The sequence below is a fragment of the Scatophagus argus genome, chromosome 16 (assembly GCF_020382885.2).
Source record: "Scatophagus argus isolate fScaArg1 chromosome 16, fScaArg1.pri, whole genome shotgun sequence".
NCBI classification, from domain to species: Eukaryota; Metazoa; Chordata; class Actinopteri; family Scatophagidae; genus Scatophagus; species Scatophagus argus.
The window spans coordinates 19,889,454-19,910,465 of NC_058508.1; the positions used below are offsets into that span (position 1 = coordinate 19,889,454).

General features: G+C 43.6%; 3 protein-coding genes across 5 annotated transcripts; 1 reads left to right on the forward strand and 2 right to left on the reverse strand.

Annotated features, from left to right (window-relative positions):
• Nucleotides 1-32: 32 nt before the first annotated feature.
• LOC124073616 (perforin-1-like) lies at nucleotides 33-4,288 on the reverse strand. Of its 2 annotated transcripts, none has more exons than XM_046415969.1 (5): nucleotides 4,162-4,288; nucleotides 1,975-2,550; nucleotides 1,706-1,844; nucleotides 1,377-1,588; nucleotides 33-1,250 (listed from the first exon to the last, which is right to left on the reverse strand). In XM_046415969.1, the coding sequence occupies exons 1-5, from the start codon at nucleotides 4,185-4,187 to the stop codon at nucleotides 371-373; spliced, it is 1,833 nt and encodes a 610-aa protein (XP_046271925.1). In that variant the 5' UTR covers nucleotides 4,188-4,288; the 3' UTR covers nucleotides 33-370. The 2 variants fall into 2 exon arrangements, with proteins under 2 accessions (XP_046271925.1, XP_046271926.1); XM_046415970.1 differs by lacking the exon at nucleotides 4,162-4,288 and adding an exon at nucleotides 2,775-4,088.
• Nucleotides 4,225-7,895, reverse strand: LOC124073617 (perforin-1-like). 2 transcript variants are annotated; one of them, XM_046415972.1, is made up of 6 exons: nucleotides 7,788-7,895; nucleotides 6,812-7,387; nucleotides 6,543-6,681; nucleotides 6,214-6,425; nucleotides 5,158-6,073; nucleotides 4,225-4,338 (listed from the first exon to the last, which is right to left on the reverse strand). In XM_046415972.1, exons 2-5 carry the CDS (start codon nucleotides 7,342-7,344, stop codon nucleotides 5,194-5,196), a joined length of 1,764 nt encoding a protein of 587 aa, XP_046271928.1. In that variant the 5' UTR covers nucleotides 7,345-7,387; nucleotides 7,788-7,895; the 3' UTR covers nucleotides 4,225-4,338; nucleotides 5,158-5,193. The 2 variants fall into 2 exon arrangements, with proteins under 2 accessions (XP_046271928.1, XP_046271927.1); XM_046415971.1 differs by lacking the exon at nucleotides 4,225-4,338 and having other exon boundaries at nucleotides 4,618-6,073.
• Nucleotides 7,896-8,623: 728 nt separating this feature from the next.
• Nucleotides 8,624-17,480, forward strand: paqr4a (progestin and adipoQ receptor family member IVa). Its single transcript, XM_046414755.1, has 4 exons — nucleotides 8,624-9,335; nucleotides 9,477-10,561; nucleotides 13,465-13,683; nucleotides 14,421-17,480. The coding sequence occupies exons 2-4, from the start codon at nucleotides 10,288-10,290 to the stop codon at nucleotides 14,852-14,854; spliced, it is 927 nt and encodes a 308-aa protein (XP_046270711.1). The 5' UTR covers nucleotides 8,624-9,335; nucleotides 9,477-10,287; the 3' UTR covers nucleotides 14,855-17,480.
• The last annotated feature ends 3,532 nt before the right edge of the window (nucleotides 17,481-21,012 follow it).

The following is a 21,012-nucleotide window of genomic DNA, read 5'->3' on the forward strand; positions in this document are numbered from 1 at the left end:
TCACAAAATCCACAAAATGTTGATGTGATTAAAATACATGAGTACACACTTAAATGTTTGTATAGATGATGAAATACTACAAAGTGGTTACAGAAATACATAAAATCTTCTTTTTATATATAGCACAGTATGAAAAAAAAGGTGTAAATAAATTAATGAGTAAAAGTTTAATTAAACTGTACAACTTGAAGAATTGAAGACTTCTGTCAACACATAAAAAATTCTTCCCCATCAGATACACTATTCATCCTTTTGGTTCACTAGATATTTATTAAGGGTTGTAAGTTATTGCTTCAATTAATCTCATCAGTACAAAATCATTAAAGGAGTAATGTTGCTAAAAAAGCGACAGTAAAGCCAGACATGGGTGTTATATCACATCAACCTTTTGAGTCTCTGTACTAAGACTCTGGTTTCTCTGTGAGCTCGTTTCATCCACAAACACGCCCATCTCTATCAGGACGGCCTTTGGAACAGGGTGGGCATGACGGGACACATACAGCTTCTTCAAACTTTGACTCATAGGTGAAGGTTTGTAGTCCGTGCATAAACTTCCACTCAGACTCGGAGCACATTTCACCTCCCATTTGTAGAACAGCCTGCCATGCTGCAGGGTGCAGAGATCCTCCTTCACTCCAGAAGACAGAGGTTGCTCACATTGTCCCAGCAGGTCGTCGTCCCAGTTGTTGTCCTGATCCCACACCTCAAATCTCACTCTTGGTCCTGCTGACAAGTCCTGAGTTCCCAGGTCAATGACAGTGCCCCAATGTGGATCGTTGTTGTTGTTAATGACAGGAGAACGACGAACCATCAGTCCGTTGAAGAACACTTTCACGTAGCCGTCTGTGGCTGTGGTGTGGTCTCCCCAAAGACCAGAAGCCCGTTGTACAGTGATGATGACCCGTGCCATGCCCCTGCGGGCTGGACAGCAGTCTTGGTTTACAGCTGGGTCATTGTGGCATTGGCAGACGCATTGATCCCTCGGGTCGCTCTTGATGCCGGCCTGACAGCGCTCACTGCAGTTCTTCCACAGGCCTTTCTCCAGGATATAATGGCTAATAGCCAAGCGCAGGTTCTTTCGGGCAGGGTTGTTAGCGGGCAGTAGCTCATGGAGTGAGTCCAAGGAATATGAGAATATGTCTGGATTCTGTGGCAGTGTGTTCAGCCATTCCTTGTAGGCCGATGGATTTTTGTCAGAAGAAAAGAGAAGGTCCGGCTCTGACGTGTACCCACCTTTTATTTCTGTGAACCTGTAGACGAGAGCGTTGTTTCAACACCTGAGCCAATTTGGCTTTTGCCAAACTTAAAAAGTTATTTTTAAGAGTGTTTTTAAAGCGTGCAAAAAAGTAGAACATATTTTTGACAATGTTCTATACCTGTCATTGAAGAGGCCAGAGAAGGATGTTTTACTTTCCATCTTGTCGATGTCCTTCTTGCAGTGCTTTAATTCAGCTTTAACTGTGGCTTTGACGCTGGCGGACGCCTCAGCTTCCAGGCACATCTCCACCTCCTCCACGCTGAGGCCCTGCAGGCTGGCCTGGCACTGCCTGATGCTGGTCACAGACTGAACACTTCCTCCCAACTTCACCTAGAAGATATATTTTTGACACATGCCACATCAGCAAATTAAAAAGCACATTTTCCCAGCATGTAAAATATTTTGATTAACTTGCCTTTGGAAAAGAAAAAAAAGAATTTAGTTCACCTTGGTGAGGTAATGGGTGCCAAAGTTGTCGATCAGTTTGTAAAATCGTTGCTTGTATTCAGGGCTGTAGGTTTGGGGGAGCTGCTTCACTGCTTTAAGAAATTCTTTGTGCAGCCTGGGCGTGCTGGACACTCGGTAGCTGTTTCCAGTGAAACACCAGACAGTAACAGACAGATCAGCGTGAAATAAATGCATAACAATATTGCATTTATTGTCACAATTAAGGGAACGTGTGGAGAAAACTCAAAGTCCAGCCCTCATTTTCTTACCTGTAATACTCACAGGACATGCTGTGGCTTGTGAAGCTGAACTTGTCATTCTTAGTTTTTTCCATGGAGTATTCAGCCAGTTTAGAATTGGTACCAGCTAGCATCACCGAGCCTTCTTTTTCACCTGCTTGAACATCTAGATTGGCCTTCCAGTTGTTTTCAACTGAAGAGCTGCTGGAACTGACCAGAGACTCGCTGGATCGGTGGAGTTTAGAGGCCACTTTCATGCTGCAGGAGTGCTTTGGCCTCCAGTCCACCACTGACAAGGGAAGCTTTTGCTTTCTGTTCTCCAGATAGGGGTTGCTGCACAGGGTGCACGTCTTGTCCTTGCGTTTCCACTTATTCATGTCGATCACGAAGGCCCCCTTACGTTCCATTTTGGTGATGTCAAAGCCTTCCCCGGCCAAATTGGTACCTGGAGCGAAATCTGCATCCAAGCACTGCTTGGGTGTCCCGTCAGTGCAGGACTGATGGGTACACTGAGGGAGGGACAGCATGAGCCCCACGCAGATGCAAATATTTAGCAGAAACATGTTGCTGTTAAGTTGGGTGATGGAGGCAAACCAATGGTTTATCCTGAAAAAGAGACACATTTTAGTTGATCAAAGGTGAATAAGTGAGGTTTTGGTTTAGTCCATCACTACTCGCTTATTTTTGGATATTGTAAATAAAAAAAAAAAGCAGCATTTTTTGACTTAGTATTTTTTTCTTAATAAACACTTCTTTAGTCAGTTGCTATCTGCCGTCCTTTGAAACATGCAGTGGTACGCAGGTTATTAAAATAAAGAGATAAAACTCACCTTTGATCTGACTGCATTGACTTAGCTTGTTAAGGGGAAGAAATTACATTTTGATGTCTTTAGACACTGAAAATTTGGCTGTTATAATTGTTTTAGACGCCTCTGCTAATTTTGATACAGCCTGCTGTTCTGTTCTCTCGAACTGTTGCAATGATGCAGTTCAGTTTATGGTACGGTCTTGTGGTTTGAATTTTGTCCACACCGTGTGTCAGTTTCAGTCTCAAGTTACAAAGCCTTATCCTCCTTTGATTCTGTGTCTTGTGGTGTACATCAAAGCTCCGTTTTAGAACCCATTGTATTAGGCTTTCATTTGGGTTTACTTTTAGAAAACATGACATTGCACGGTGTTTTGTGAAGAACTGCATTCAGCGCATTTGTTAGACCTCAAGCATACACGGAGTGCATTTTGGTGAAAACGCATGTTAAAGACAACGAGAAACCTCTGTAGGGTACCTTTAAGTCTCTTCGTGTTTGCCACGAGGGTGTTGAGTACTGGATGGAAAAAACCTAAAAACAGCTGAATGGAATATGACCTCTCATATTTGGCCCCTCAGTTTCCTTCGGTGGTTTGAGTCTAAATGTCCCTCAGCTTGAAAAGGTGCAAACTTTGACACACTCTTAGATCTACTGAGAAAAGTAAAGCCACGTCTGTCTTTGAGGTATCAGGAGACAGTTTAACATGTCTTGTCTCAACAGCATCTCGAGGGCTGATACTTCCTTTCTGGGAGTTGCTCCATCATTCTTGTGTTATTTGTGGTTTGTCACAAATCTCGTCACTTGTATCATGAAAGAACAAAAAAAAGAAGAGATTTTTATAGTCCTTTAATCTTTCCATTTAATTAATTTCTCAGCGCTGCATGGATTAGCACGTTTATATCCCAGATCTCTCGTGACCTATTCCAACTTAACGTCTTAGATGTTCTGATCAGTTCCTGCTCTTCATTATGTGGTCTTAGCCAAAATTCAAAATTGGAGAACCATTTTCCCTTGATTCCCAAGATTGTGGAACATTTTAGTGCCTTTTGTCGGGCCTTTCCAAGCATTTCTCATCTTCGTCGCCTTTTCTTAAGAGCGATATTTTTACACCACAATTATCACTACTACCTGATAACTTTGATTAAAATCTGTTGCTTCTAAATGCTTTCTATTAATAAATGGACTTAATTGACAGTATAATAGCTCACTGCATGTTCAAAACCACAGCTCTCACAAATGTTACAGGACTAAACAGCTATAGAAATACCTACTAAAACCACAATGAACTGTGTATACCGGATGCTCAATAACTTTGCTATATTCTGTATTAAATAACTGACAGATGTTTTTTTATATTCAAAATTATGAAGTAAAAGGACATTTCGATATACACGCCTCAGCAGAGACTCACCTTCGTCTTGCCTGTTCACATCGCATTTATGAAACTGACTTTGAGTGTGACTACCTTTGGCTTGTGTTGAAAAGTCAGAAACAGGACAGGAGGTGGTGAGGGGGTGAGGTGACGGTGGCCTTGAAGGGAGCAGAAGCAGAAAAAGTGGTTTGACGGTTTCATCGACGCCAAGCGGGTCTAGAACAGAGGGGGAGGAGTTGGTGGTCTGCAAACAAACTGAAATGCATGGTGACAGCATCAAAGTTGGGCTGCTTTTCCAGTCAATAATGAACCAGAGACCACAAACCTATCATTTCTCTGAAGTGGTGGTGGGCTGTGGCTATTATATGCTCATCCTCCATTTTTTAAGTATATCTCAACCAGAAAGTAACCTAATAGTTATTTATATAACAAGCTTGGAGAACATTTTAGTGAGCCCTGGGATCTGATTAGGCTGTTTCTGCAGCAAACGTTACACAGTAAAGAAAAGGAGTTTAAAACACATAAACATACTGTAGCCGTAAGAATATCAGTATCTGATTATTTTTATTTAAGAAGGTCAAAAGGAAATCCTAGATGTATTATAAAATGCATAAAAGCAACTAATACATGTTATAAATGCCTGTGTAAAATGCTAGAAAAAAGGCATAGATTTTTAAAAAATCCTGTAAGAAATAAAGTAAAAATAGGGTTCTACATAAAAGCTGCATCGAATAAAACTCACATTTAGACCACTGCTTGAATTTTTAGATCATCAGCCCTAAATGATATGCTGTCCTGTTTGAGCTCAGGCCAGGGACTACAGCATAATGAGTACGATATGAAGCAAACATGCAGAGAAAAGCATTGAAGGCTCTACTGTCAAACACAAATCTCATTTTACTTTTAATTCATAAGACCTTCATGTCATAAAGGAAACTTTGTCAACACATCAGTTGTTCTTCAGCTGATGTACTGTACCTCTCATCTTTTCTGATCAATAGAGACTTAAAGACAAACGCAGTATGATTCTAATACCTTGAATATCAGCCACAGTCAAGCCAGACATGGGTGTTATATCACATCAACTTTTTGAGTCTCTGTACTAAGACTCTGGTTTCTCTGTGAGCTCGTTTCATCCACAAACACGCCCATCTCTATCAGGACGGCCTTTGGAACAGGGTGGGCATGACGGGACACATACAGCTTCTTCAAACTTTGACTCATAGGTGAAGGTTTGTAGTCCGTGCATGAACTTCCACTCAGACTCGGAGCACATTTCACCTCCCATTTGTAGAACAGCCTGCCATGCTGCAGGGTGCAGAGATCCTCCTTCACTCCAGAAGACAGAGGTTGCTCACATTGTCCCAGCAGGTCGTCGTCCCAGTTGTTGTCCTGATCCCACACCTCAAATCTCACTCTTGGTCCTGCTGACAAGTCCTGAGTTCCCAGGTCAATGACAGTGCCCCAATGTGGATTGTTGTTGTTGTTAATGACAGGAGAACGACGAACCATCGGTCCGTTGAAGAACACTTTCACGTAGCCGTCTGTGGCTGTAATGTGGTCTCCCCAAAGACCAGAAGCCCGTTGTACAGTGATGATGACCCGTGCCATGCCCCTGCGGGCTGGACAGCAGTCTTGGTTTACAGCTGGGTCATTGTGGCATTGGCAGACGCATTGATCCCTCGGGTTGCTCTTGATGCCGGCCTGACAGCGCTCACTGCAGTTCTTCCACAGGCCTTTCTCCAGGATATAATGGCTAATAGCCAAGCGCAGGTTCTTTCGGGCAGGGTTGTTAGCGGGCAGTAGCTCATGGAGTGAGTCCAAGGAATATGAGAATATGTCTGGATTCTGTGGCAGTGTGTTCAGCCATTCCTTGTAGGCCGATGGATTTTTGTCAGAAGAAAAGAGAAGGTCCAGCTCTGACGTGTACCCACCTTTTATTTCTGTGAACCTGTAGACGAGAGCGTTGTTTCAACACCTGAGCCAATTTGGCTTTTGCCAAACTTAAAAAGTTATTCTTTAGAGTGTGTTTAAAGCGTGCAAAAAAGTAGAACATATTTTTGAAAAAATGTATGACAAAATGTTCTATACCTGTCATTGAAGAGGCCAGAGAAGGATGTTTTACTTTCCATCTTGTCGATGTCCTTCTTGCAGTGCTTTAATTCAGCTTTAACTGTGGCTTTGACGCTGGCGGACGCCTCAGCTTCCAGGCACATCTCCACCTCCTCCACGCTGAGGCCCTGCAGGCTGGCCTGGCACTGCCTGATGCTGGTCACAGACTGAACACTTCCTCCCAACTTCACCTAGAAGATATATTTTTGACACATGCCACATCAGCAAATTAAAAAGCACATTTTCCCAGCATGTAAAATATTTTGATTAACTTGCCTTTGGAAAAGAAAAAAAAGAATTTAGTTCACCTTGGTGAGGTAATGGGTGCCAAAGTTGTCGATCAGTTTGTAAAATCGTTGCTTGTATTCAGGGCTGTAGGTTTTGGGGAGCTGCTTCACTGCTGTTAGAAATTCTTTGTGCAGCCTGGGCGTGCCGGACACTCGGTAGCTGTTTCCAGTGAGACACCAGACAGTAACAGACAGACCAGCGTGAAATAAATGCATAACAATATTGCATTTATTGTCACAATTAAGGGAACGTGTGGAGAAAACTCAAAGTCCAGCCCTCATTTTCTTACCTGTAATACTCACAGGACATGCTGTGGCTTGTGAAGCTGAACTTGTCATTCTTAGTTTTTTCCATGGAGTATTCAGCCAGTTTAGAATTGGTACCAGCTAGCATCAATGAGGCACCTTTATTTCCTGCATCAACATCTAGATTGGCCTTCCAGTTGTTTTCAACTGAAGAGCTGCTGGAACTGACCAGAGACTCACTGGATCGGTGGAGTTTAGAGGCCACTTTCATGCTGCAGGAGTGCTTTGGCCTCCAGTCCACCACTGACAAGGGAAGCTTTTGCTTTCTGTTCTCCAGATAGGGGTTGCTGCACAGGGTGCACGTCTTGTCCTTGCGTTTCCACTTATTCATGTCGATCACAAAGGCCCCCTTACGTTCCATTTTGGTGATGTCAAAGCCTTCCCCAGCCAAATTGGTACCTGGAGCGAAATCTGCATCCAAGCACTGCTTGGGTGTCCCGTCAGTGCAGGACTGATGGGTACACTGAGGGAGGGACAGCATGAGGCCCACGCAGATGCAAATATTTAGCAGAAACATGTTGCTGTTAAGTTGGGTGATGGAGGCAAACCAATGATTTATCCTGAAAAGACAAACATAAACCTTACAACTGAGTGAATATGAAGGCTGGTTTTTGGTAGCTTTATTCTTTCACCTTTAATTAGTAATGCAAATTGTCAGTGGGAAAATGTAAAACATAAAATTAAGGTTAAAATAAAGACTCTCTATGATGACTCAACTCATGCTTTCAAAATTTCAGCTTGGTTTTTTGAAACTCATCTCTATTTCATAGCTTTTTCTCAAATGATAAAATTATTATACATTGTTTTTTCTTTCACATTTTAGATTTAATTTGCTTTTTTAAATCCCTTGCTTAATTATAAAGCACTTTCTGCTGTCAAGTGCAAAAACTTATAGAAGGTCATGTATTTTCAAATAAAGTTTGAGAATATTACAATAACTGCAAATCAGCATTGACTCACCTTTTCTGCTGTGTGTTCGTGCAGCAGACTAATTAATATCTGCGCTTTGTGTTCTTAAAGACAAACCAGACAGGACATGGCAGGGCGGTGGGAGGTGATGTGGTCTTTGGGGAAAACAAACAAGTGGTTTGACACTTTGACCAATGATAATTTTTCTCATGTACAATAAAGCCAGCTGAGAAGATGACATTGTGACGCTCAAACTATCCAGTTTTTGAGTTTTTGTCACAAATAAAACGTGATTTTTTGCAGTTGTATACAATGCCTGAGATCACATTTTGATGAGTCAAGTGGGAGAGAAACTAGCTGAAATGTGAAACATGTGGAACATGTTTTATATGAAGTTATTATCAAAAAATGCTGTTGTACTTTTCACTTCTCTCCTCCACTTCTTGTAGAATTGGAAGTCATTCTTAACCACGTCTGCTAAACATGTGACTTGTCGCTTCTACAGAATAAAGGCAGTCTTGCTCGTCCCAGTCCCACAGAGGAATGGCTGTAGGCGGCTTCATGTCACAAGGTCCCAGCAGCAGAGTGGGGTTAGAGGTGGAGGTGGTGTGATTCATCCAACTCCTCAGCTGTGCTCTCCCATGAGAAGATTGCAGCCGTCACCTGCTGCCTTCAAGTGCTCCTCAGATACCCCTAACCCCAAGTGCTTCTCTTACTTTTGTGCAGTAATAATGGAAAAAAGAATAATAACAGTAGCATTTTGTCGTTGAAATTAAAAAAGGGAAATTAAAAGTCAAGCAATACGCAGCATCTGTAATATTCAAGCTTTCCACTCAGGTTGTCATGTGTCTGGATGGTGACTCATTTCCAGCTTTCAGAGTGCAAACTCGTTTTGTGAAAATGAATCACGGTAATTACAAGGTCACGTGAGACTGTTTCGTTTCTCTGGTATAACCGCACTTTTCAGAAAACTCTTCTCCCAAGCCTTGAAAACTACCGAAGTCAGGTACCCGGCCTGACCTCGATTTCTGTCTGTAGTTATAACGCCGTTACAGAAGGAGAGGACACGCTTTGTTACGTAATGAACATATTTGTTTCTATCACTGGGAAATAACAATCATGTTCTTTCTGTTTATTTTGTGAGCTCAGGTGGTAAATCCAATATTTCCGCCTGTATTGAAGGCAGCTGGAGCTCAGGCAATGTCGGCATTTACGCTGCCAAGTGCAGCCAAGCAGCATAAAACTACACTCAGTCGACCAGAACGAGACCAGAAGTTGAAAAATATTACCTTCAAATTAAAATTTGATCTTTTACCAAAAGTCTAGTAGGGAAAACTGGCTTAGAAGTGAGTAAAGCGGGCTGCTTGTTTCAGGTCTCATTCTGTGGTTCACAGTGTGTCTGTTTGTTTTGGTGAATTATGGTGATTCGAATATAGAAAATATATACCAGCAGTTGAGATGGGTCCTGCAAGCTTGTGAACCTGCCTCCAACCTGGGGCGAGTGCAGGAGTACCGGGGCTTTGCTTCAGAGCGCCTTGTGTGCTAACACTTTGTTTTCACACTTGACGCTAAAGCACTCTGGGCACATACACATCTAAGGTACCAGTGGCATTAATTTCAGCCTACATTCCAAAGTGTGAGCTTTGTAGCCCGTATGATGAAAATGTGGCATGTTCATCGATATATGGGTTTTATTGTGAAAATAATGACCGGAACTTTCGTCCCTTCTATTATGTGTAGCTTGAGACGCTTGTGCGAGGCGATGCGGGGGACTTGAGGCCGCCAGGGAAGACCCCGCATTTCATGGACTACAGCTAGCCAGAAATGATGGTGGGCAATAACAGGACAAAACAGATGTTGACGAGACTGAACTTAAGCTACACGGACCGGATTCAGCCAGCTCAAATGTCTGCTTCCTCGCCCCCATTCACCTGGACATCGGTAGCCGACTGCCCGGCTTGCTAGCCCGCAGTCTTCCCAAAATCTCCGCTCTAAGAATCACGGATCTCGTCTGTTTTTTAAGAGCATTGCGAAAGCTAGCCAGCATCGGACGGACCTGAACATATGACGCCCGTTTGCTTCCATTCCAGTAAAGGTATGACCTGCTAGTCCTCTGTTGCAAATCTGACCGCTAGGATCAAGCTAGCATCATCTGGAGTTGGATGGACGCGCGGCTCGCACTCAAACACCCACAGCATCCCTGGCTGGGACGCGTTCGTGCCTGTGCAGCTGCCCCGGAATGCTAACTATTGAGGAAGTGGCTTTAACATGACGGGGACCATCGCCTCTCAACTTCTCAAGGCTTTCAGGTGCTACACGGACATTTTATAGATGCCAAATGTAACGACCGTCCCGAGCTTGCACCATGTATGTGGCTGGCTGTGTCTTTCTCCAGCCTTGCGGATGACACTCGCACAGATACCGGCGGTTCAAAGCAAGCAGCGGCGGCGCGGATACACCGTTGCCGGGTAGTGCTGAGGGACCTGACGTGAGCTTGCTAGCGCCAAGCTAGGAGGCCAACAGCACAATATAAAAGCCCTAAACAAATGTCATGGTATCCCATAAGGTTTTAGTCGCAATAATCTTATTAAATGTGTATATAGGTGTACAGTCTGTTTTTTACTTATTTGGCGGGGTCCTTTTAACGGTCTTGTTTGCTATGGCATTTTTAAATGGACCCAGGCTGCTGGACTGGGCGAATTCACCTCCACATCTTCAGTTTAACAAATACGTCTTAACGGGATACCGGCCAATCTCCTCAGTGCAAGACTGCATCAGAAGCCTGTTTTACCTGCACAATGAACTTGGGAACATATACACTCACGGTGAGTAGAGCAATCAGTGTGAGCCGCTTAGTCAGCAGGTGAGTTTTCTGAAGTCAGTGTCGGTGAGTTTTAAGCCACACCAGTGCGGATACTGTACCTGTATACTGTACCTGTATACTGTACCTGGATACTGTACCTGTATACTGTACCTGTATACTGTACCTGTATACTGTACCTGCGGCAAGGCGCTCTTTGGACTGAAGCCTGGGCAGTTTGCATTCAGGCAGGCACGCATGACACGAACCCTTACTTTTTAACCACATGCATTTGAGCTAAATTTATAGAATTTTAAAGTGAAAAATTGTATGTTATCTGTCCATTATTATTTTTATTTTTATTAATCCAGTCTATGCACATAAGCTTGTTGTGAAAAATGCCAACTAAAACATCCCTCAAGCTAAATGATGTATTCCGATGTCTTGGTTTGTCCGGCCAACAGTTCAGAACCCAAAGATGGTCAGTTTTCATTGAAATGTGGCAAAGAAGAGCAGCAAATCCTCTGATGTAAGAGGCTGGAACTGCAGGCTCTCTGCAGAACAAGGACTTCTGCACTTATACTGAAAACCAGATTTTGACTAAAGTGAAAGATGTGAATACTTCCTCCACCACTGCATGGATTCCCTTCAGAAGTTGGTGATTAACCTGGTGATGGTGAGCATACAGAACCACCTTTAAACCACTGTTTCTTTTAGTTAGTGTTCCATATATAGCATATGCTGTGAGGTCCAAATTAATTAGAGAATTTGTAATTAAAATTAACTGAATTATAAACAGACCATAGGCCGCATTTTACCAACTTTCCATCTCTGCTAGTAAAAAGTTTGATGAGGAGGTTTGTCTGTGCAGCTGAAGTGCACCTAACGGAAATTGCCACGAGTGGCTCTTTCATTTTGGCCCAAAATGTTGTGGTTATACAACAATATGCCATTCTTTTAATAGCTCGGGGCAAAATTAATTGCACTAATGTGTTGATGTGTGCAGCTGGAGGTAAGACTGACGTGTCAGCTCGTTAGCGGTCGGCATGTTGTTCTTGTTCTCAGCCTGATATTAGACTGCCAATAGCCTGGCACACAGCAGCATGCCTTGTTTCTTTTGCCCTTCCTCTCCCCTCGTCTTGTAGAGAGTGCGGCGCATCATTCGTGTGTGCACAGACTTCAGAAATGCCGACAACTTCGTCATTCTGAACGTTGTTAGTTCATGGCACTCAAACTGCCAGCAGTCTCTGAATGAACTGCAGTGGCGATCATCAGTGAAGTGGCTCTGGAGGTCTTTTTACGTCAGCTGAGCATGTGACCTCAAATGCATCATTAATGCCACTGCCTATATAAGGAAGTGATGTTTGTCCAGTTTTCTGACGTTAGAGGAGAAGATGCTGTCCCATGCTTGTAAGTCAGGTGCTGTTTTTGTATTGTGCTGAAGCATTTCAGCAAAGTTTTGCGGGCAGACTCAAAACATCCTGTTCATGTTTGTGCTGCAGGCCTTCAGAGGTGGTCCTCTCCAGTGTATCCAGCCCAGAGTGGGGCTAAGTACGGCCGGTCAGCTCAGGACGAGTGGGGGTGGGGAGGAGTAAAGATAACACACTTAAAATAGATGTGTTACAGTAGATGGCGTTGCCCGTATCACCTGGAGGGGACGAGTGCCTCGACATTGGGAAAGGCAGAGTGAGCAAAAAAGGGATATGGCAGTGCAGTGTGCGGGCCGTAGGCGGAGAATGATTCTAACAACTGCACTGTATGTGGATCGGATTTCAAGGTCTGGATTTTGCTCTCATAGCAGTGAGCGCTTTCCCTTTGCCCAGTAGAGAAACTTGAATTGGAGCTATGTTGCCATTAACAGTTTGGTCCGTGGCTGCATCAGAAGAAGAGCTTACTGGGAGCTTTGTCTTTCCCTCTGAGGGTAACGCCGATACATTTGTGCCAATCTTGAAGGTTTCCGCTCTGCTCCACTTTATTCTTGCTGGTGTCTGCACACACTCAGCATTGCCTGAAGCCTGTCGTGGCGACTCGCTCTTGCACGGTTTGAAAAACAGCTTCCAGAAGGCCTCCAAAGTCCTGAGCAAGATAATCCATCTTTATGAACATGACACCTTAATTTCCTTTTGTTAAAGTTTCCGTGTTATTTTATCATGCTTGAGCTGGAGCTTTCATACCGGCATGCGCGTTACCTCAGACTTTGTTTTCTGTCAGTCGCTGGAAACCCAGAAAGAAACTTTCAGTAGTAAATAATCCTTTAAAATATGTTGCTTGTCAAATTTCACTGTCCTCTCATGATGAACTACTTTGTTGGACAATATATGTGTCCCAGAAATAACTGTGATAAACTATATTATTGTCATTTTAAGGCCTTTTTATACCAGTGATATGATAGCATAAGAACGTAATAATGCACGTTCGCTCTTTGAAAGAGCAACAAACTTTTAATTCTTAATCATATACAGACATTGCCATTGGAATGTAAAATAAATGAAAACAAACCAGAAAAATCACAAAAACAATAAATTAAACAGATTCTCTTACAACAAAAATGTATGTAAAACTTAAACAAATGTTGAACATTTAGCACATGGGCAAAGGCACTCGTTTCTTAACAGGAAACATTCTGCCAGTCCAGTTTTCGCTGCTTTTTGTTGTGTCACGTCTGAGGTCTCAGTATCATGTCAATAAGGTGGAAAGATATGTGCAATAAGTCAATAACGTGATTGTTGTGAAAGGTCAAATTGTGTAATTACACATATTAATGATTGCACAAAAACTAAACTAGATGTGTAAAGTAAATGACACCATGCACAACAAGGGTGTTCGCCTTTTAAACGTGTGTTGGGCTTCATCTTTCATCACAGCTGAGGTTAAAACCCACCCTGACGACCTGTGCCGTCTCTGTCTCTCTGCTCTTCCTCTCTCCAGGCATCCCTTTGGTTTGCTTCCTGGTGCTGCTGCCTCTTAACATTCCCTGGTCTCAGATCAGCGTCACGTGGCTGGGCGTGGTGCACTTCCTGGCTTGCCTGTCGCCCCAGCTGGGCTCTGTGCTCTATCACCTCTTCATGAACCACGAGGGAGGGGAGCCCGTCTACCACACCCTCCTCAAGCTCGACGTGTGTGGAATTTGCATGATCAACACGCTGGGTGAGCCTTCTTATGCGCAGCTCAGCACATTTCATCACCGTTTATCATGTTGCACCCGTCGTCAGCCGCCCTTCTGTTATTGCTGGTCTGTTTGCTCTGAGGGTGGAACCTCTATGTATTGATCGTCAATGATTTACCATGGAAGTGTTTTGCTTGGAGGTGTACCAGTATTGACTTGTCAGAACAAATTTGACTACTGAGTCAATTGGCAAATGCAAGCAATAATCCAGGTTCTAAAATGATTATTGACCTGTGCGCTCTGCCTGTATTATTATCAAAATGACAAGTGCAATGATTTTACTTTGAACAAATGAGATATGATTTTGATGATAATATAGTCACAGTAATGTTGTGGCATGAGACTTGATGTCTGTATTTTATAATATTACCCTGTGACGTCAGTGATGTGTTAGAATGACCTCTTCAGACTACTGGCAGTCCAGAACCCAAAGATTTTCAGCCCACTTCGATTTCAATCAGAGAAATCAGCTTAACATTTGAGCAACTGGAAGTGGACCATTGCTGCTTAGAAAATGACTTGAAAGATAAGCACCCCAGCCAGACAAAGGCTCGACATTCGATGGTCTGAATGCTATTAACCACAGCAGCTTCACACTTTACTGAAGCAGTTTGACTTTGCAGGGTTTTAGCTTCCACCAGGTGTTGCATTGCTGCTGAGTGTGTGCTCAGTGCGTCACCTCTATGCTGATCTTCCTTTGTGGGTTTTCCTGTCTCAGGCGCACTGCCCATTGTCTACAGCACGCTGCTGTGCTACCCGTTCATCCGCACTGTGGCCCTGTTAGTCTACATCCTGCTGTCCAGCCACGCCATCTACTGCGCCGTCACCGCGCGGAGCAGCGTTCGCCGGCTGCGCTCCTTCGCCTGGCAGGCGCTCTTCCGCTTCTCCTTCTTCCTGCTGCGCTGGGTGGGTGTGGGCGGCGGCAGCCCCACCTCGCTACGCCACTTTCTCATGATGGACGCGCTGGCCGTGCTGGGCGGGGTCATCAACATCACACGCATTCCGGAACGTTTCCGCCCGGGCCTCTTTGACTACTGGTGCAACAGCCACCAGATCATGCACGTACTGGTGGTGGGCTCCATCCTTTACCTGCACTGGGGTGTGCTGGATGACCTGCTGTGGATCAATAGCTACAACTGTCCCTCAGACTGACCCCGCCCTTGGAACCCCCCCCCACCCCCTCACAAGGAACACTGGGACATAAGGTTAAAGGACCTCAGGGGGAGGGAGGGGACATTCAGGGGAAGTGATGCTGTGAGGTGAGACGATGTGTTGTCTGTGCATGTGTTTGCCTCATGCGCTCAAGCTCAGAATGTTCATATCTTCGTGCATCCTGGTACTTTGTGCGAGTGCAGGCAAAAATGTGTCAACTCCGCCCCCCCCCCACCTACTTGCCGCAAACATGGACGCACAGGCGCTGACACACACACACACACACACACACACACAGAACCACACAGCAACATGGAAATACTTTAAGCAGTAAATTTAATGACTATACTACAAAGTCTTAAGTAAAGGCTCTGGTGAAAGGATACTGCTGGGTTTAAAGCCTTTACTTAAACCTAGAAGTTTTACTTGAGCGTTAGTTGAGACGGTCTGTGGCTAAATGATATCACACGCTCAAGTCCTCTCAGATGTCACTGTTGCTACCTATGCAGCACATCCATATCTTATCACATGCACATCACATGTACGACGCACACTCAGACACCCTCACACTTATATTTTTGTACTACATGTACATACTGTAAGTGCTGCACAAAGCACTCAGAGTTTTCACTACGTCCACCTGACTGCGTTTCACTGGACTGGCTGTTGTGTCCGTCTGTTCTGCCACTGCCTCTTTCTTAACGCGTGAGTGTCGGGCTGATTCGTCCTCATGATGACGAGGAGCTGAAGGCGGGTGAGGGGGGGTTCATTCCTGAGTGTGCAAGCATGTTGGCAGTGAGTTTACGTGCTTCGGGTGGCTTGGGTCACACACTAGAACCAGTCGTGCAGTATTATCGACTTTGTTGGCACCTGAGCTCAGCACCAGTGAAATACAGGCATTTTTAATCAGAAAAGGAATTGCACACGTTTACGCTTTTGTGTTGTTCAGTGGCATAACTCTCTGCTCATGGGAGTCCGTGAGCAAAGTCCGAGTTATTTATTCTTGTATATTTATGACAACCTGAAACTACGAGGAAGATTGTCATCGTTGTTTCCTTTTGTGTAAGATGAGGTTTTATAACTTTTAAATTGTAAACCGAGTGCCGTCTTAAGTTTAAATGTTATGCACATTTGTTCTGTCTGATGTGCATTTTAAATGACCTGACAGACACGAACAGGCAAGTTTTACACTGAAATGCCACCATATGTACATTAGATCTTGATGTGCTCGTGGCAGCGAGATGCACTGACAGCTGAGTTGCCACTTTACAGTTTGCCAACTTTTATTGTAACTTGATTGTCATAATAATTTCCTAAACAACAAGACACCTTTACACTGCAGCTGTGTTTAGTTTACAGATAGGACCAACCTGCATGCTGTCACAATATGCACAAAATACTGTAATGAAATATATTTATTTTGCTTTTTATTGAGTTGTATTTATTTGCCGTTCATGAAGACGTGTGTCTGCAGCTGTCTAAGCAGTTTGTGTTGTTGCTGTGCAGGATCACTGGCTGAGAGGTCGAGCTAGAGGTCAGAGAAAATCTTTTGTTTTAGTCAAACTGTTTAAATCCCGAGGATTAGCTTCTCATTTTCTGATGATTGGTTTTCGACTTCTCGGTCACACATTAATGTTCTAGAAAAAGATCAGTCTCAAAGCATCGCAGTTCACAACAATCAGCAAGAAACATGCAGCCCTCTGTGTTATTTATCTGCTCTTTTTTCCTCTCACGTGAGTGAAAATTGTTCTGATGTGTTTGAAAGTTTACTTGTTCTTTGGCCCTTGACTTTGATTTGGGTCAGCCGGCATTGCCGCACAGCTGGCCACACAGCTGGCCACACTGTTGACACTTTATGCTTTCTTTATTTTAAATGTACCGCCTTTGCTCTGCAGCTGGATTTGTGGTCTTTGACAGAGCACAGCCTGACTTGCACTTTTGTAACCTGAAGAGAAGGTTAGACTGTCTGAAACCTTTTTAAAGAGGAGTAGTGTTTTATTAAGCTGGCTGTGCCAAACAGGAATGAACCCCCGTGCTCTCCGGTCATGTTTGAGTCACATCAGTTCTGTGTGTGAACATTCATGATTGTTTTTGCCACTGTACTCCCCTGCGGGATCCCAGTTGCCACTCTCGAGTAAAAGTGACTGTCGCTCCGTTCCTTCATGTGCCGAACTAATGGCTGAAGTGCGACACCTTTTCCACAGGCAGACTTTACTTTCTTGATGACACTGCACTTGCTTCCCATGCCAACAGTCGCAGCCGCCCACTGACTAGTTGCCAATCCTGTCAGCCCCGACTCATCTTGCCAAATTATTAGCGTCTGAGGTGTAGCACATCCTCTGCTTCCTGTGCTAACTCTGACTCATAAGTGAACAAGGATTTCCCACAGTCCTGATCGTCGCTGGCCTCGGACTACACCCACCCACCCACCCCTCGCCTTGATAAAGAGTCAGATCCTTTACGTCTGCTAGTCCCTAACATGGCAATCGTTGACCGCAGTACAATGTAAAAGCTGAAACTAATGTATTCTTGGCCACTGAATGAAAAACAAATGCATGAAAGTAGCTGAAGTCACATAGTGTTAGCAGGTCAGATAGAAGTGACTGTGTGGGTAGTGGGAGGGGGGCTCAGGGGGCTCAGGGGTTTGGGGGAGTTCAGGGGGGTTGGGGAGGAGAGATTAGGGGGTTCAAGACACCAGGAAGATGAAAGAACAGGTCGGATCAGAGGCAGTATATCACGACCAAACACACCGCATTGTTCATCGTTCTCAAAAGGGCTTCGGATCAAAGTAAATTACAATTCAGAAACATATTTTAATTCCGTATAAATAATGTAAATACATGTATGTACATTATATATACATACAGTGCAAACGATATACCCGGATAAATTTTTGATACACAATATGTTAAGGAAAGAAAAATAAGAAGAAACTGGATTAAGGGTTTGCCACATACTCTCAAAACAATAATTATGCCTACAACACTTAATTTAAGTATTTTAGTTACACACAAAATATCCATCCAATTTTATTACATAAATTCAGTGCACTGTTTTATTTATCGTGTTGAGTCGGTGTGGATTAATTAAGTAATGTGGGGGGGGGGCAGAATAACTAATTTAAAATGCATTACTTTTATGTCTAATAACAGACAGTTGAGTAAACACATAAGGTTTATGTGTACTTTTGCATTAATTTAATCTGACTGTTCACAACGTCTCAACATGATAGAAAAATTTTGCTTTAAATGTGATCATTTACCTTCAACTTAGGTAATAAAATTTTATATGTAATTGAAATACTTAAATGCATAATATGCAGCAATGCCGTGAAAAGAACAAAGACAGTGTAAAGGCTCATACAAAAGTAATTTCTGTCAGCCGTCACTAGAAGTGTGTGCTGATGTCTGCCCTCTGCCTGCATTTCCTTATTTTCTCAATACTTTGCTGTGTCGGGACGTTTCCGGGTGTCGGCCTTTGCGCAGCAGCCAATAGCGGTTAAGCCTTTAAACATGAAGCCGCCATGTTTGCTGTCGTCGTGTCTGTTTGGGCGTCTTTATTTGTCATTTATAACGAAAGCCCCGTGAAGAGGAAAATAATGTTTTATTTCTCTGATTCACTGCTGCTCGCTCCTTTTCTCTCCCCGGAGCTTTGAGCCAGCTTCAAATTACGTACTTTTACAAACGGCGACTGAAATATGATGCTACATATTATGCTTTTTAAAGTTTTGGGCGTAATTATTTTTCCTTGAGTGTATAAGCTGCTGATCTGTTCCAAGTGAATTATGAATGAAGGAAGCAGATGCAGCTTGGTGAGGTGCTTCAGATTAATATCAAAGATGTGTGTTTGCTTAGCTGTGTCCATATGTACGTGAACAACACAGAGAAAAAAAACAAAAAAACAAACAAAAAAATACTGAAACTGTTTTCAGTGCTAATGTAGAGTTGTTTGACCTTTTTGTGACCTTAACTAAGAATGCTTTTGATCGTTTAAATGTAACCGCTGTTTTTTAGACACGTGGGAAAGACATTTCGCGACCACCGTGTTGGGGGGAGGGGTTGAATCCTGGCGGGCATGTGAATACCTCGTGACTACCACTGGTCTATCTATGCATTATCAGCGGAAGGATACGTAAAGTCGACGTGTGTTTGATGAAACGGCTCTCTGACGGAGGGCTTTGCTCCAACATCCTGGGCCTCCCACTTCTCAGGGTGCCATAACAGTAGCTGTAACATCCGCCATCCTGACCTCCACTGTCTGAAACATGGCTGCGACTCGAGGGTCCACCTCCACCTGCCCTCTTTGTCCGGTCTGTTCATGCTGTGAGAGCTGATTGGACAGAGGGGAGGATGAAGGTGGAGTATTTCTCTGCAAACCCATGTAACAGGCGTGGTACTCGGCCAGAGAAATTGGTCTTTGTCTTTTTTTGTCTGTTATGTTAAATGAAAAAAAAAAGATGTATGATTACATCTCTAACAAAACAAAATTGATTTTTTTTAAACATGACGCAGGTGCCGGATAGCCTGTTAATGACCTGTTTATAACGGATAACCTGTATTGTTATATTCTGATTATTCTGATTACTGTTATTCTGTGGATCCTAATAACGACTCTGGTCTACGTGTACAGATAGAGACGAGCCCTCTCCTTCAGGGTGAAGGGAGCTTTCTGGAGAGTCTGTCTGTTATCGTCTCTTCATATCTGCAATGTCATGACACCTTTCAGACCGACAACAGAGCGAGTTTGGCTCCATCTAGTGGAGGTCCATGTGCACTGTGGCCATACTGCAGGCGAATGAGAAGTAATACTGTCCATGCCAATTTGCAGTTATTCTCCAGGGTTGGTTATTTATATTTCCAGATCATGTATGTGTGTATGACGTGTGTGTGTGTGTGTATGAGCTCTCCTGTAGGACCCATACAAGCATGAACTCTGTATGTTGTCGAATTCACTTTGTCCCTTTGCACTGACGGGGTGCTGATTGCGTCCCCCGGAGGGCCTCGTCGTCCGGTCTGTGTTGTTGCACAGACACACGGTTTGTTCCTGTGCTGTAGTTCACTCATTAGTGTCCTGAGTAACAGACAGGCTCTCACACTCCTCAGTCTCCAGCAACGATTGTGCAATAAACTGAAGTCTATATTTTTAAAAAGGTCTTTTCCGTGTTTCTTTGATTGCTGTGAGTGCGTGTGTCAGTCTAATGTTGTGCGTTTGTGAGGCACAGTTAATGTTGATGGGGCAAAATGACTTGAAAGTTTAGCACATTTGGTCTAAAACCCCTTTTCCCCTTTTTCAACGATGACTTGTTAAAGTTTACTTCCGTACGCACGCTTGAACACTTTCTGTGATGATTGAGTGGGTTCGAGACTCTTTTTGGGCTCCTTAGTCAGGATCAGATGTCCTCAGAATAACAGAAGCAAAATCCTCTGAGGTGAGGACAACAGTCAGGAGCAGAGCCATTAGTGTAAGAAAAGGTCATTTAAAGCTTCTAGCTTAGGGTTATGGCCTCAAAGTTAACAAATAGGGTTTAGTTTTGGTATCAGTTAGTTAATGTTTAAATGTCTGCTGGATTAGTAAGATTAGGATATGAGAAACAAATCGATATGAGGTCCTCACAAATACTTAGTAAAAGTTAGAATTTGGGTTTGGGTTACATCAAATGAGGGTCCTCACAAGTATAGAAGTATTGAATGACCTCACAAAGACAGAAAGATGAATTAAAGTAGAACTTGCTATAGAAATTGCACACGTTGCAGTAGAGGCTGAGATCCTGACTCGTGGTCCCTGATGTGGGTCAGATGTCAGATGAACCCCCGGTCCTACGTTTCCCATGATGCAACTCAATAGTGTCTTTGATCAGGTCCTCCCTGACTCGTATACGCCCACATCTTTCAAGCTCGACGTCCTCAGTATGCAAAGCAGGTGTGTCCCTAAAGTCATTTTTCTCAGATAAAGTTAAGTGCAGCTTCAGAAGACTTCAGTCAGCTGTTTTTACAGGCTGAGGAGGACGAGCCATGACCAGCAAGGTGAGCTTCATGTGTAAAATTGTTGGCATGGCCCTTTAAGTTGTGTTTTGTATAAGAAAAGGTGAGTGTGAAAGTGCAATACTGAGGTTGCAGTGAAGGCTGCACATCCTTGGAGCTGCTTCAGCACTCGAGGTG